The sequence below is a fragment of the Triturus cristatus genome, chromosome 11 (assembly GCF_964204655.1).
Source record: "Triturus cristatus chromosome 11, aTriCri1.1, whole genome shotgun sequence".
Taxonomy (NCBI): domain Eukaryota; kingdom Metazoa; phylum Chordata; class Amphibia; order Caudata; family Salamandridae; genus Triturus; species Triturus cristatus.
Genome location: NC_140594.1, coordinates 870,129,669 through 870,146,737, shown reverse-complemented (window position 1 = coordinate 870,146,737; position 17,069 = coordinate 870,129,669). Strand labels below are relative to the sequence as shown.

The 17,069-nt window shown below is 42.4% G+C and overlaps 1 protein-coding gene across 2 annotated transcripts in view; it reads right to left on the bottom strand.

Moving 5' to 3' along the window:
* The window catches only part of LOC146785560 (uncharacterized), a 263,330-nt gene that overhangs the window by 17,067 nt on the left and 229,194 nt on the right, over positions 1–17,069 (bottom strand). For both annotated transcript variants that reach the window (XM_085634724.1, XM_085634723.1), the window contains one exon: positions 8,255–8,326. In XM_085634724.1, coding sequence (XP_085490850.1) covers positions 8,255–8,326 — 72 coding nt within the window. The remainder of the gene's footprint in view (positions 1–8,254; positions 8,327–17,069) is intronic.

Here is a 17,069-nt window from a genome sequence, read left to right as displayed (position 1 = left end):
AAATCTACTTTGCTTCCCTTTAGGCTTTAACAAAAATTTGGAAAATTTAAGCTGTCCCTGTAACCTAGGTGGAAAACAAAGCCTGTTACATCTTACGTTCTTTTGTGGTTTTTATGTAAAATACACTAAATACTACCTAATTCCGTATTTTAGAAAGAACGCTCTGATGGATTTTAACCTAGCATTTAGAGATTTATTGATGCTAAGCTCTGATGATGTAATCCTCAGAGTTAGTTGTTTCCTTCAATCCGCCGTTCGATCTCGAGCAACAATGAATACGGTCTGATAAGTTTGCATCATTTTTGCATAGTTTGCACATTGCATATTTGCACTAGTGGCTGCCTCTTTGCATATGTCATAGCTAACTAGCTGTGCATTGTTTTAATTGCTGCTTATTTTAGTCTAAATCATAGTGCACATTTATTGTAAAATTATTGTTACTGCCTTGATATCCGTATTCAATTAAATGCAAATGTTATCTTATTGTTTTTATCGGATGATTGTTATGATCATATGTACTTTTATGGATGTTTTTTATATCCGAATAAAGATCTTTGACTTGACTTGAATTCTTAAGATTCTTGAACATGTTCAAGATAGTTTTCATTGTCTGAAGAGGTATCAAGTCAGTCATTATAAACATGTTAGAAGAAAATCATATTTTGGCACCAACAATTTTGATTCTTTGACACCATCATTTCATTTTGGGTCGGATAGAGCACACTGGCTTTCAAGATAAGACAGATAGCATACTGGCAGCATCCTTTTTACTGCTCTAGATAGGAAAGAGTGATGTGGTGCACTTCAAGGTCCTAGTCTGAACTTCACCTTCTAATTGTTACCTCAAAACTCAATTCTAAGATTGTTCAGCAAATACTGTATAACATTAGGTGTTAGTCAAGCTCCGAGCCGGGAGCAGACTAAAGCCCACATCATGAGAGGCCTTTTAATTCTTGATGTTCCACCGCATAGCTATTGAAAGTGGCCAAATCTGCAAGTTAAACTCCATGGAGAAATGAGGAATTTCCAAGGGAACCCATCCCAGAATCTCATATTTCTATTTCCTGGTAATTCCTCATTTGCAAAGGGACCCTCAGGGTCCAGTCTGTAAACCCCAGATAACTCAGCAAACCCAGATTTACTGGTGCCCCCGCTATTGATAATGGTTGCGGGAGGGGCAGCGTTACCAGCAGCATTAAAAGGCCTCTTATAATGTGGGCCCAATTGTGGGTGGGAAAAATCCTTCAACTGCTCTCATTTATTGCATGAAGACTAGCTGGTGACAGACAGGCTATGGCAGAATGCCTGACAAACTGAGATCTTCGTAGAGGGCGAGAATGGGAATGCCTGGCCATGTTGCAGAGGCCCGCCTCACTTTGGAAAGTGTAACCCCACTGACGCTGGTAAGCAACCTCAGAGTTTTAGTACAAGTAATCCTGGTTTAGCTTGATCAACTATGTTACTGCTAGAAACTTAGATTACTTCACTACAATTTGTTTTGTGGATAGCGCTATAAAACTAGAAGATGTCTCTGCAGTCCAATTGGGTTTAGTAGCAGTAGGAGTAGGTCATCAACACACATAAGAAGCACTTCCTCTAGTCCACCTATCCTTGGAGGAACAACCCATGCTTTCAACAAAAAAATCGGAAAATGGCATGGTTGTTCCCCATTCTGGGGACAAATACTCAGTGGGCCCTATTCGAAAAGATAAATCTACATGTATAGATTTCCTACAGGTAAATTTTCTCTTATACTTTTTAGTAACTACTATATTTGACTATTCATCATTTACAAGAGTAACGCTACTCAAAATTGCAGACTTAAATGTTCTCCCCCTCTGAAATAGGGGGTGGAGTCAATAAAAACGTCAAATACAACCATAAAGTTACTATTACCTGATTCACAAAAGTAAACGTTGTGGTCAGACCTGTAATTTTATGTGTGAAGTTCTCCGCCATGACTGCAGATTCTCCACAGTCGTAAACGTAGTATTAACTTGAAATTAGTGAATAGCAAAAAAATAGTAAGCTTACAAAAAAAGTGTAAGTTTACCGTTGTGCACCAGGCACACAATATCTTTACGTATATGATGCTTCACACTCTTGGCGGAGTCCTCTGCAACCGGGTAGAGAGCTCAATGTGGATGAAGTAGAGGGAAGATTTTAAAAGTTTATTGAACTATAAAAAAACAGTAAATATATTTTTATTTTAAATAGTAATGTGAATGAGTTGTATGTTGTATGATTATGTTTTAATGTTTTATGAGAGTATATTTATGTATTATGAATATTGAATGAAGCAAAACTGTAGCATGTATTACATGGATGTTTTGTACCTTTGATGGTTATGTAACTGAATAAAGCATTATTTTTAAGTTGTATGTATTTATTTTAAATATAGAACAATATAAACATTTAATAACATTAGCAGCAATTTTAAATTAAAAATGTAATTATATTGTATAAATGAAATTTAAATAACTATTTTTCGCAAGTTTAAATGAAAAAATCAAATCTCACCGAAGTAATATTTATATATTTTTAGTATTTATTAAAAATTATTCAAAGTTACATATAGAATTAATGAAAACTAATTTAATGTTAATAAACATTAATGTTACCTTAAAATACATTTAAAAAAGAGATACTTAAATACAATAACATAAAATAATTGTTTTATTAACAGACAATTTTTTAAAACATTAAATAAAATGTATTTATATTTTTGATAGCTTAAATGATTTATTTTTATTTTATCTTTAGTTTCTATGGGACTTTATTGCAAGTCCCTATGTGCTTTATTTTCTATGGAAGGGTGTTACAATACCCGTGGTTGGCCATGGGTGGTGCTGGACGTAGTGCAGCTCTGAGCTAGAGTACATTTAGGACTGTTTTTGGTACTTTTAGACTGTAGTAACCATAGAAGGGGAGTTTGTGAATAGCAATGGGCTTATTCTTTTGTGGGTGGGTGTTTGTCCTTCTCTAAATCCCTCCTTACTTCTCCCTTAACAGGTTTAGTCGAAAAGAATTCACACTTTTCAGCCACTCCCCTCTGTCCCTCCCACATTTACTACTAAATCAAAACCGCGTTTTAAAAAATAAATTGTCGGGGCGCAGAGCTACGCCAAATTCAGCAACGCCACGCTCAGACATTTTAAAAATACAGGGATGTGCCGTATTCACAAGAATACGGAGCACCCCTGTGTCTCCTCTAACGCTGGTGCAAAAAAAGCTGACTAGCGCCAGCATAGGCACCTTGCGCCATGCCATGTTGCAAGGGTGCCTACACTGCAGGGGCGATTGTTTATCTATAGGAAAGGACACCTTCCTGTACATAAACAATCATTGATGCCGATTTGCTCTTTCTATGTGTGCTGCATGCAGCACACATGCAAAGAGCAAAAAATAAGGAGAAATGAATAACTTCTCCTCGAATAGCCATTCTCACGCCTGGTGATACATGGTGTTAGAATAGTGCTGGTTTTGGCGCAGCCTCAGCCTTGTAAATCTGGGGCAGCGATAAAAAGCAATGGTTTCGCGGTGGAACAACCACAGCAACACCCACTGCACACCCTTTTGCCACCGTGGACTACGGAGGAAAGGGGCATATTTACAAGATGGCGTTAAGCCACGTTAAGTGGCTTAGCTCCACCTTGTAAATATGGGAAATGTCGCTACGCCACCGGAGTATCAAGAAAAGTGTGGCTTCAGTGGCGAATGGGGCTTGTAAATATGCTCTATAGACTTACGTGTGAAGAGATCTATGCAGTTAAGATGGAGTTCTCCACACAGAAAAGATAGGAAAGGCAGAGGTGTAGACCTCCGTATGTGAGTAGCATTTTGTAATGCATTAGTAATACTACTGTAGTACTACTAAATGTACTACAAAATGCAGTTTGTGAATATGGCCTAGTATGCCTAAAATATGGCAGGGAAACAGCGCTCATAATTGTTAGTCGATATTTTAGTCATAAATCTGCCATACTTGGAAAAATACCTCTAGTCTGAACATTGCTCCTCACAAGAAAGTAGTTATTTGGAAATGAAAGCTTTGTTTTGTTATGAATTAGCAAAGTGTGCTGTGACTAAATCTGCTACTGTGAGTAAGAAAAGGCAGGAGCAATTCACAACAAAAAGAGAAAGAGGAGGTTATGCTGAGAGATGCCCATTAGCGTGAATACAAAATTAAGGATTCTAACGTTTTCCGAGCTTCCTAGAATCGTCTTTGAGGCCAGCAGGTAGGGGTAATGAGTCCCTGAGACTATTGAGTGTAGAGATCTGACCACTGCTGTGCAGGGTTTAAGGCCAAACCAGGAGATTTGATTGCCTGGCACCCAATGGGGTGCCATCAAATGCATAAATGCCAAAGATCAAACATGCAGTACTAGTTCTGGGTTCTGTGGAGCTTGGAAATGGCTTAGCAGGGACACCAAGATGAACAACACTGCAGCAGCTGATGTCGAAGCAAAATGGTAAAAAAGTAGTCAATGCGCGATAAAGTTACTGCCAGGATGACAGTAACGCGTGGTGTATAATTTGCAGTGGATTGACAATAAAGGAAGCAAGCCAGGAAGGCAACAAAAGTACTGATGGACAATCTTGGCCACACTGCTGATCTGTGGGATTAAAGATAACTCTTAATCGAACAAATATAATATTGTGTTATGATTTTATTGATACATATTGAGCGTCTTAACAGTTATTTAAAAAGAACCTTTGTATTAAAAGAATGCACTGTGACTAAATGAGCCAATTCACCAGGGCCATGAAAACTATACAAGGGGTTGTGTGCATTTTTCAACAACCTTATATAGTGAAGTTTTGCTAACATTTTGTGTTCTTCCTGTGAAGAAGGAGCATATCCAGTTAAGGGCGGGCCCTAAAAGGCCTATTTCGTATTGTATTTTGATCAGGGTGAAGTGGGAGACTGTGTTGAAGGCCACTGAGAGGTTCAGCAGTAGTGCATTGACCGCTGCTTGTTTCCAGGCCTCCAGGAATGTTGCAGTGGGGATGGAGGTGTTCAGGATGCGGATCCGTACTTCACTAATTGGGGAGTCACCCATGTTGTAGATGTGATGGGTGCAGCTGATCTGTCAGGGCCCAGGAGTCGATGGTACCAGCTGTTTCTTCATTGGTGACTGTTTTCCATGTAATCAGGGTGTTTTTGAGTTTTTTTGTGGGTAGGGTAAAGGCAAGGCTGCTGGGGTTCAGTTGAGGGTCAAAGTTGTTGTAGATGGTTTTGATTTTGTTGCTGATGAATTCCAATAGGTTATTGCATAGGTCTTGTGAGGGGGTGATTCTGGTGGAAGCCAGTACGGTGTGTTACATGATAATTGCAAAGATCTGTTTAAAGCTATTAGAACGGTTATCCATGCACTCAGCTAGGGCCTTCCTCTTGGGTTCTCTTATCTGCTGGTGTTAGCATCTCAGAGCTGCTTTGAAGGTGCCCTTGTCTGTTTCTTTGAGATGTGTTCTCCATCTTCTTTCCAATAGTATGCAGTGTTTGGTTGAGCGGAGTTCTTCGGTGAACCAGCTTGCCTGCTTCTGGGCACCCTTTTGGTAGCTGCGTTTACGGGCTGCCAGGAAGTCTGTGATCCGTTTGTCAAGCTTTCTGATGTCATTATTTAGGTTGCTGGTGGGGTTGAGCTGGTTCATGCGCAGGGTGGGGGACCAGTTTGAAACCTACATGCTGCTCAAGCTGCGTCTGGCCAGGCACGCGGTGGCAAGTTTTGATTGACGAGGGATGTTGATTTGGAAGTGGGCTTTGGCGTGATTGGTCCAGGTGGGAGGCGTGGCTGCAGTGGTATGTGGCAAAAATGGGGTTGAGTGTGTGTTCGGCAGAGTGTGTGGGTCTGGTGATGTGTTGTATCAGTCTGAGGTTTCTTTCGAGGATGGAGACTGAGCTAGGATCATTCTGGTCTTCCAAGTGAAAGTTGAGTTCTCCTAGTAGAACATAGGCTTTGGAATCGATGGTGAGAGGGGCGACAAAATCTGTGATGTTGTCAGGAAAGTAGCTCATAGTCCAGGTGGGCATTAGACAAGGGTTCCATTAAGGGTGAATCTTGCAGCGATTGCAGTTTGGGTACTCCATGAAGTGTGTGGCGTTCTGTGTGACTTTGGTGCAGTTGATGGTTTCTTTGAAAATTATTAGGATTCCTCCTCCTGGTTTGTGTTGGCAGTCCTATTGTGCAATATTGTATCCTGTCGGCATGGCCATGGCTATGTCGGGTACCAACTCAGTGGTTAGCCATGTTTTAGTAAGGAAGAGGGAATCCAGGATGTCATAGTTTAGGACATCCCAGATTTCTGAGATGTGTTTGCTGAGTGAGCAGGTGTTGAGGAGCATGCATGATAGTTTGTCTTGGGGTGCGTGTTTGCTAATGGGAGTGGGAGGTGTACCATGTGTAGGTTACTTGAGTGTGGGTGGTGTTAGCATGGTGGGGTGGCTTGTAAGCCAAGTGACAGTGAGTGCATGCCAAGGGTTCTTCTGTGTTGTGCGGCAGATGTGAGAGGATGGACGCCCCGGGTTGAGTGACCAGAGGGGTTGTGGGGGACACTGCAGAGTATTGTAGAGAAGGGGTTGGACCAGGGATTGTGGTGCTGGGTGCGGTCCAGGTTCAGACGGGCGCAGAGAGGCTTGCCTTATTGCCGGCATTTATACTTGAAACTGAACAATGCAACATATGGAATATGGAAGTTATAAATGGCCTTGTGTGCATTTTGTTTTATACTTTTCTACAAATGGCTAAATGTTGAATTAGTAATTTGACTGAAAGACGCAACACATAGGGAGCATGGTAACTATACATTGTGTGCATGCATTTATTTTGAACTATATTGCATTAATGCTCTGTGACTGAAAGATGCACCGGGGGGAGAATCGTATTGTTCACAAAATAACAAGGAGTTTGTTCACAAAGGTGCTACTGGATTAACATTTAAATCTGGCTTCTCCAACGAATAGCTTGTGAACTACTGATAGCTCACCAGTCACCTGTAAGTAGATCACATGTGTGCAGCTCTACTAAATTAGCTATTGCCTGATAAATTAATATAAGTTTACCAAAACTCAAAAGTGTGTAAAAGGGACGAAAATGTGTGCATTTTCAGAACTCATAAAATGATGTTTGAAAAAAATGGTTGAAATTCCGAAATATATTTAAAGTTGGTATTTGAGTGCTAAATCACGTGGCCTTGAGAATACTTTTGGTGCAAGAGGCATTGCAGCTATGGCTGTTTTGCATTTCAAATAAAGAGGGATTCTACATTGACAAGGATTTTAGGTTCTGACTGCACAGTGCTAGCGCTGTGCTTGAGAAATCTATTGTTTTTAATATGAACTTAAAAGAGACTCCTCTCTTTCCTGGCTTCTCAATGGTTTTCATTGGTTCCTGTGCGTGCCACTTACCTTTCCTCCATTTCTATTGGCTGTATAGTATATTTTCCTGCATTAAGCAATGCTTGTTCCTCATCTGCTTCTCTTATCAGTTTCCCACCGCTAAAATACTGTTAAAATCCACTTCGGTGAAACTATATTTTCCTAAAGTTTTGCCTTTCACTCGTGCAGCATATTTATATAACAATTTATCACCGGAGAGATTAAGTAATTTGCATAGAATCACAGGATGTTGCACGGCGCTGTTGATAATCGAACCGGGATGCTAATTACATAGGTGAAACCAATGCATTGCCAATGCTTGTTATATTACTGCTGGAAACCCAACCTGATGCCCTGACATGATCACTGCTGGAAATCATGCATGTGGGGACCACTAATGTAATCTTTTCTAATGTGGTCACTATTACATCATTCATATTAGTAGCTGCTGATTTTCACTGAAAACAAACAGCTTTTATTATAGAAAATGTTACAGAAGTTTGAAATAACATGCTTCTTGCAAAATGGTTTGACTGATTTTGAAAATGTTCCCTTGTGATTTTTTTCATGTTTCCTGTCTGCGATGGCTTATTTTACAGCAAGAAAAATACCTGCAGGGTACATAAGCTGCGATGACACAACGTTAGGGGGTCCAATTCAGACCTGATACAATGTAGATGAAAGACGTGACTGTTCAATCGACACTTTTTGAATTCCTATTGAGTGATGCAACGGTTGACATCACCATGTTTGTTTAACATACTTCAAACAATTTATATATTTCACATTACCTCAGCTAGAACATTGTTATTTTGCATTCTTCGTTTGGATGTTAATAACATGCAATGTAAATGTTTCATAAAGTGTATACTTCACCTGAATTCAATCGTATTCTTTTCTTTACTGTCTCATCCTCAGATATGCTACTCGACTTCCGCCTTCTGTTAGCTAAGTAAAAATAGCAGAGAATCATCATTACAAATCATACAAAAATACCTCTATTTATACGTTTGTTCACCTGGTGCAATACTACAAAACATTCCCACAGTAGCTGGATCCACCATGATGGCCAGTACTGGCCCATCCATTTGTATGTCTGGGAGCTGTTGCTAAGATACTGCCTCCTCTTTCCCAAATCTTGCTAGAAATAAGTGACCCTTGTTTCCCTTGCTTGTCAAACACTTTCATTTTGCAGCTAGCTGGGATTTCAGATGTCCTACAAGCTCCGCCATGTTGATGTAGTAGCTTCAGGAATAAATCCCTTCCCCTCAACCTGTACATCTGTGTCTCCACCTGGAGCAAGTATCCTGTGGCTTGGAAACATACAGCTCACCCTCACTACTGGTAAGGTGACATACAATGTCATCATATTTTTTCTAAATGTACAGAAGGGCACTCAGTTCTCTACCACTCTAAACCCATCACTGCCGGTACCCAAGTCACTTCATTGTCGCAAGGGCAGAAACCATGTAGGATGTGGTACCAACCAACCCTGAGAAACTGGCCCATAAGAATTTAACAGATACTACGCAGTGAGCGATCCATTGTTACTCAGTGAGTCATTGGATACATAACTTGACCCCCGTGAATTTCCACATACTCCTAAAATCCATGAATGCATCTTTAAAACATCACTACATACAGTCAGTGTCAATTGAAGTTAAAGGGGGGGGAGGGGTCACCATGCTGGACGCCTCATAAAGACACTGGGGGTGGGGCAACATAAAGTTTAAACCAGTTTCAAATGTAACATGAATACTTAGTAAGGTTGAAAGAACAATAATAATCCTAGCATAATTCAAGTGCAGTTAAAAACACAAGCACTGGCAAAGTCAACATGTTTGACTTTTGCACTCAAGTGCTGACAAAAGCAAATAAACATGAGTGCTGCAGTACAAAACAATAAAAAAAAAAGATTTTAAAAAGTTATAAGTACACAATGTATGGATGAGAAAGAGTTTTGGGGCTTGACTACGATCTTGGCGGACAGGTATATATTTGTCATGAATGGCGCAAGTGCCATTAGCCAGCATACCTAATGATAGCATTTAGACACCAGAAAAGTCAAATAAAAGGAATGTAGTGATAAGAGCCGACAGTGATAAGCGTCTTGGATGTCCTTGCTGTGAAAAGATTACAAAAGCCTACCCCCGCACACACACAACACACGCACAGCATAGACTGAAGCAGTGCAAGCTTTCCATAAGACACAGAAAAGATACAGCACAGCAGCAGCAGTGCAAGCTTCACTTCAAGGGGGAATCCAGTACATAATGTCACAATTCACCTCAAAACCCCGGCTGACATAATGGAACCACATAATCTTCCCAAATTCCAATTGTTTGGTGATTGTTACAGATGCAGAACTAATTAAAGAGAACTGTACTTTAACACACAGAACAGATAACAACACAGTGACAGGCCACAGCAGTGCAAGCTTCCCTTAACGCACAGAACAGATAACAGCGCAGTGACATAAAGCAGAAGTAGTGCAAGCTTCTCTTAACACACAGAAGAGATAACAACACAGTTACAGGCAGCAGCAGTGCAAGCTTCCCTTAACACATTGAACAGATAACAGCACAGTGAGTTACAGCAGCACTGCAAGCGTCCCTTAAAACACAGAACAGATAACAACACTGTGACAGGCAGCACAAGCTTCCCTTAAAACACAGTACAGATAACAACTCTGTGAGTTGAAGCAGCAGTGCAAGCTTCCCTTAAAACACAGAACAGATAACAACACTGTGACAGGCAGCAGCAGTGCAAGCTTCCCTTAAAACACAGTACAGATAACAACACAGTTACAGGCAGCAACAGTGCAAGCTTCCCTTAACACACAGAACAGATAACAACACAGTGACAGGCAGCACCAGTGCAAGCTTCCCTTAACACACAGAAGAGATAACAACACAGTAAAAGGCAGCAGCAGTGCAAGTTTCCCTTAACACACAGAACTGATAACAGTGCAGTGACATAAAACAGCAGTGCATGCTTCCGTTAACACAAAAAACAGATACCAACACAGTGACAGGCAGCAGCAATGCAAGCTTCAGTTCACAGGCAGAACAGATATCAACACAGTGACAGGCAGCGGCAGCACAAGCTTCCCTTAACACACATGGTTTCATTAACAGGCAGAGCTGATGACAACACAGTAACAGGCAGCAGCAGTGCAAGTGTCCCTTAACAAGCAGAACAGTTAACAGCACAGTGAGATAAAGCACCAGTGCATGCATCCATTAACAAGCAGAACAGATAAGAGCAGTGACAGTCCATGTGATTGCAAGCTTCCCTTAACACACAGAATAGATAACAACACAGTGGCAGGCACCAGCAGTGCAACCTTCCCTTAACACACAGAACAGATAACAACAACTCAGTGACAAGCAGCAGCAGTGCAAGCTTCCCTTCACACACAGAACAGATAACAACACAGTGACAGGCACCAGCAGTGCAAGCTTCCCTTAACACACAGAACAGATAACAACACAGTGACAGGCAGCAGAAGTGCATGTGTCCCTTAACACACAGAACAGATAACAGCACAGTGACATAAAGCAGCAGTGCAAGCTTCCGTTAAAAGGCAGAACAGATAATAGCACAGTGAGTTACAGCAGCACTGCAAGCTTCCCTTAACACACAGAATAGATAACAGCACACTGATAGGCTGCAGCCGTGCAAGCATCCCTTAAAATACAGAACAGATAACAACACAGTAACAGGCAGCAGCAGTGCAAGCTTCTCTTAACACACATGCTTCCATTAACAGGCACAGCTGAGGACAACACAGTAACAGGCAGCAGCTGTGCAAGCTTCCCTTAGCACACAGAACGGATAACAATACACTGACAGGCAGCAGCAGTCCAATTTTCCCTTAACAAGCAGAAGCAGAACAGTTAACAGCGGAGTGATATAAAGCAGCAGTGCAAGCTTCCCCTAACACACAGAACAGATAACAACACAGTAACAGGTAGCAGTAGTGCAAGCTTACCCCAACACACAGAACAGTTAACAGCACAGTGACATAAAACAGCAGTGCATGCTTCCGTTAACAGACAGAACAGATAAGAGCAGTCACTATCCATTGGATAGTAAGCTTCCCTTATAACACATAATAGATAATAACACAGTGACAGGCAGCAGCAGCGCAAGCTTCCCTTAACACACAGAACAGATTACAACACAGTTACAAACACCAGCAGTGCAAGCTTCCCTTAACACACAGAACAGATAACAGCACAGTGACATAAAACAGCAGTGCAAGCTTCCCTGAACACACAGAACAGATAACAACACAGTGACAGGCTGCAGCAATGCAAGCTTCCCTTAACTCACCGAACAGATAACAGAACAGTGAGTTAGAGCAGCAGTGCAAGCTTCCTTTCAAACACAGAACAGATAACAACACAGTGAGTTGAAGCAGCAGTGCAAGCTTCCCTTAACACACAGAACAGATAACAGCACTGTGACATAAAGCAGCAGTGCAAGCTTCTGTTAACGGGCAGAACAGATAACAACACAGTAACAGGCAGCAGCAGTGCAAGCTTCTCTTAACACACAGAACAGATAACAACACAGTGACAGGTAGCAGGAGTGCAAGTTTCCATTCACAGGCAGAACAGATAACAGCATAGTGACATAAAGCAACAGTGCAAGCTTCCCTTAACACACAGAACAGATAACAACACAGTGACAGGCAGCACCAGTGCAAGCTTCCCTTAACACACAGAAGAGATAACAACACAGTAACAGGCAGCAGCAGTGCAAGTTTCCCTTAACACACAGAACAGATAACAGTGCAGTGACATAAAACAGCAGTGCATGCTTCCGTTAACACAAAAAACAGATACCAACACAGTGACAGGCAGCAGCAATGCAAGCTTCAGTTCACAGGCAGAACAGATATCAACACAGTGACAGGCAGCGGCAGCACAAGCTTCCCTTAACACACATGGTTTCATTAACAGGCAGAGCTGATGACAACACAGTAACAGGCAGCAGCAGTGCAAGTGTCCCTTAACAAGCAGAACAGTTAACAGCACAGTGAGATAAAGCACCAGTGCATGCATCCATTAAAAACAGAACAGATAAGAGCAGTGACAGTCCATGTGATTGCAAGCTTCCCTTAACACACAGAATAGATAACAACACAGTGGCAGGCACCAGCAGTGCAAGCTTCCCTTAACACAGAGAACAGATAACAACACAGTGACAGGTAGCAGCAGTGCAAGCTTACCTTAACACACAGAACAGATAACAACACAGTGACAGGTAGCAGCAGTGCAAGCTTCCCTTGACACACAGAACAGATAACAGCACAGTGACATAAAACAGCAGTGCAAGCTTCCCTGAACACACAGAACAGATAACAACACAGTGACAGGCTGCAGCAATGCAAGCTTCCCTTAACTCACCGAACAGATAACAGAACAGTGAGTTAGAGCAGCAGTGCAAGCTTCCTTTCAAACACAGAACAGATAACAACACAGTGAGTTGAAGCAGCAGTGCAAGCTTCCCTTAACACACAGAACAGATAACAGCACTGTGACATAAAGCAGCAGTGCAAGCTTCTGTTAACGGGCAGAACAGATAACAACACAGTAACAGGCAGCAGCAGTGCAAGCTTCCCTTAACACACAGACCAGATAACAACACAGTGACAGGTAGCAGGAGTGCAAGTTTCTATTCACAGGCAGAACAGATAACAGCATAGTGACATAAAGCAACTGTGCAAGCTTCCCTTAACACACAGAACAGATAACAACACAGTGACAGGCAGCACCAGTGCAAGCTTCCCTTAACACACAGAAGAGATAACAACACAGTAACAGGCAGCAGCAGTGCAAGTTTCCCTTAACACACAGAACAGATAACAGTGCAGTGACATAAAACAGCAGTGCATGCTTCCGTTAACACAAAAAACAGATACCAACACAGAGACAGGCAGCAGCAATGCAAGCTTCAGTTCACAGGCAGAACAGATATCAACACAGTGACAGGCAGCGGCAGCGCAAGCTTCCCTTAACACACATGGTTTCATTAACAGGCAGAGCTGATGACAACACAGTAACAGGCAGCAGCAGTGCAAGTGTCCCTTAACAAGCAGAACAGTTAACAGCACAGTGAGATAAAGCACCAGTGCATGCATCCATTAACAAGCAGAACAGATAAGAGCAGTGACAGTCCATGTGATTGCAAGCTTCCCTTAACACACAGAATAGATAACAACACAGTGACAGGTAGCAGTAGTGCAAGCTTCCCTTAACACACAGAACAGATAACAACAACTCAGTGACAAGCAGCAGCAGTGCAAGCTTCCCTTCACACACAGAACAGATAACAACACAGTGACAGGCACCAGCAGTGCAAGCTTCCCTTAACACACAGAACAGATAACAACACAGTGACAGGCAGCAGCAGTGCATGTTTCCCTTAACACACAGAACAGATAACAGCACAGTGACATAAAGCAGCAGTGCAAGCTTCCGTTAAAAGGCAGAACAGATAATAGCAGTGAGTTACAGCAGCACTGCAAGCTTCCCTTAACACACAGAATAGATAACAGCACACTGATAGGCTGCAGCCGTGCAAGCATCCCTTAAAATACAGAACAGATAACAACACAGTAACAGGCAGCAGCAGTGCAAGCATCTCTTAACACACATGCTTCCATTAACAGGCACAGCTGAGGACAACACAGTAACAGGCAGCAGCTGTGCAAGCTTCCCTTAGCACACAGAACGGATAACAATACACTGACAGGCAGCAGCAGAGCAAGTTTCCCTTAACAAGCAGAAGCAGAACAGTTAACAGCGGAGTGACATAAAGCAGCAGTGCAAGCTTCCCCTAACACACAGAACAGATAACAACACAGTAACAGGTACCAGTAGTGCAAGCTTACCCTAACACACAGAACAGTTAACAGCACAGTGACATAAAACAGCAGTGCATGCTTCCGTTAACAGACAGAACAGGTAAGAGCAGTCACTATCCATTGGAAAGTAAGCTTCCCTTATAACACATAATAGATAATAACACAGTGACAGGCAGCAGCAGCGCAAGCTTCCCTTAACACACAGAGCAGATTACAACACAGTTACAAACACCAGCAGTGCAAGCTTCCCTTAACACACAGAACAGATAACAGCACAGTGACATAAAACAGCAGTGCAAGCTTCCCTGAACACACAGAACAGATAACAACACAGTGACAGGCTGCAGCAATGCAAGCTTCCCTTAACTCACCGAACGAATAACAGAACAGTAAGTTAGAGCAGCAGTGCAAGCTTCCTTTCAAACACAGAACAGATAACAACACAGTGAGTTGAAGCAGCAGTGCAAGCTTCCCTTAACACACAGAACAGATAACAGCACTGTGACATAAAGCAGCAGTGCAAGCTTCTGTTAACGGGCAGAACAGATAACAACACAGTAACAGGCAGCAGCAGTGCAAGCTTCCCTTAACACACAGACCAGATAACAACACAGTGACAGGTAGCAGGAGTGCAAGTTTCCATTCACAGGCAGAACAGATAACAGCATAGTGACATAAAGCAGCAGTGCAAGCTTCCGTTAACAGGCAGAACTGATAACAACACAGTAACAGGCAGCAGCAGTGCATGCTTCCCTTAACACACCGAATAGAAAACAACACTGTGACAGGCAGCAGCAATGCATGCCCTCTTTAACAGGCAGAACAGTTAACATCGCAGTAACAGGCAGCAGCAGTGCACGTTTTCCTTAACACACAGAACGGATAACAGCACAGTGACATAAAGCAGCAGTTCAAGGTTCCCTTAAAACACAGAGCAGATGACAACACAGTAACACTCAGCAGCAGTGCAAGCTTCCATTAACACACAGAACAGATTACAACACAGTGACATAAAGCAGCAGTGCAAGCTTCTGTTAACAGGCAGAACAGATAACAACACCGTGACATGTAGCAGGAGTGCAAGCTTCCATTCACAGGCACAGCAGATAACAGCATAGTGACATAAAGCAGCAGTGCAAGCTTCTGTTAACAGGCAGAACAGATAACAACACAGTAACAGGCAGCAGAAGTGCAAGCTTCTCTTAACACACATGCTTCCATTAACAGGCACAGCTGAGGACAACACAGTAACAGGCAGCAGCTGTGCAAGCTTCCCTTAGCACACAGAACGGATAACAATACACTGACAGGCAGCAGCAGTGCAAGTTTCCCTTAACAAGCAGAAGCAGAACAGTTAACAGCGGAGTGACATAAAGCAGCAGTGCAAGCTTCCCCTAACACACAGAACAGATAACAACACAGTAACAGGTACCAGTAGTGCAAGCTTACCCTAACACACAGAACAGTTAACAGCACAGTGACATAAAACAGCAGTGCATGCTTCCGTTAACAGACAGAACAGATAAGAGCAGTCACTATCCATTGGAAAGTAAGCTTCCCTTATAACACATAATAGATAATAACACAGTGACAGCCAGCAGCAGCGCAAGCTTCCCTTAACACACAGAGCAGATTACAACACAGTTACAAACACCAGCAGTGCAAGCTTCCCTTAACACACAGAACAGATAACAGCACAGTGACATAAAACAGCAGTGCAAGCTTCCCTGAACACACAGAACAGATAACAACACAGTGACAGGCTGCAGCAATGCAAGCTTCCCTTAACTCACCGAACAGATAACAGAACAGTGAGTTAGAGCAGCAGTGCAAGCTTCCTTTCAAACACAGAACAGATAACAACACAGTGAGTTGAAGCAGCAGTGCAAGCTTCCCTTAACACACAGAACAGATAACAGCACTGTGACATAAAGCAGCAGTGCAAGCTTCCGTTAAAAGGCAGAACAGATAATAGCAGTGAGTTACAGCAGCACTGCAAGCTTCCCTTAACACACAGAATAGATAACAGCACACTGATAGGCTGCAGCCGTGCAAGCATCCCTTAAAATACAGAACAGATAACAACACAGTAACAGGCAGCAGCAGTGCAAGCTTCTCTTAACACACATGCTTCCATTAACAGGCACAGCTGAGGACAACACAGTAACAGGCAGCAGCTGTGCAAGCTTCCCTTAGCACACAGAACGGATAACAATACACTGACAGGCAGCAGCAGTGCAAGTTTCCCTTAACAAGCAGAAGCAGAACAGTTAACAGCGGAGTGACATAAAGCAGCAGTGCAAGCTTCCCCTAACACACAGAACAGATAACAACACAGTAACAGGTACCAGTAGTGCAAGCTTACCCTAACACACAGAACAGTTAACAGCACAGTGACATAAAACAGCAGTGCATGCTTCCGTTAACAGACAGAACAGTTAAGAGCAGTCACTATCCATTGGAAAGTAAGCTTCCCTTATAACACATAATAGATAATAACACAGTGACAGGCAGCAGCAGCGCAAGCTTCCCTTAACACACAGAGCAGATTACAACACAGTTACAAACACCAGCAGTGCAAGCTTCCCTTAACACACAGAACAGATAACAGCACAGTGACATAAAACAGCAGTGCAAGCTTCCCTGAACACACAGAACAGATAACAACACAGAGACAGGCTGCAGCAATGCAAGCTTCCCTTAACTCACCGAACAGATAACAGAACAGTGAGTTAGAGCAGCAGTGCAAGCTTCCTTTCAAACACAGAACAGATAACAACACAGTGAGTTGAAGCAGCAGTGCAAGCTTCCCTT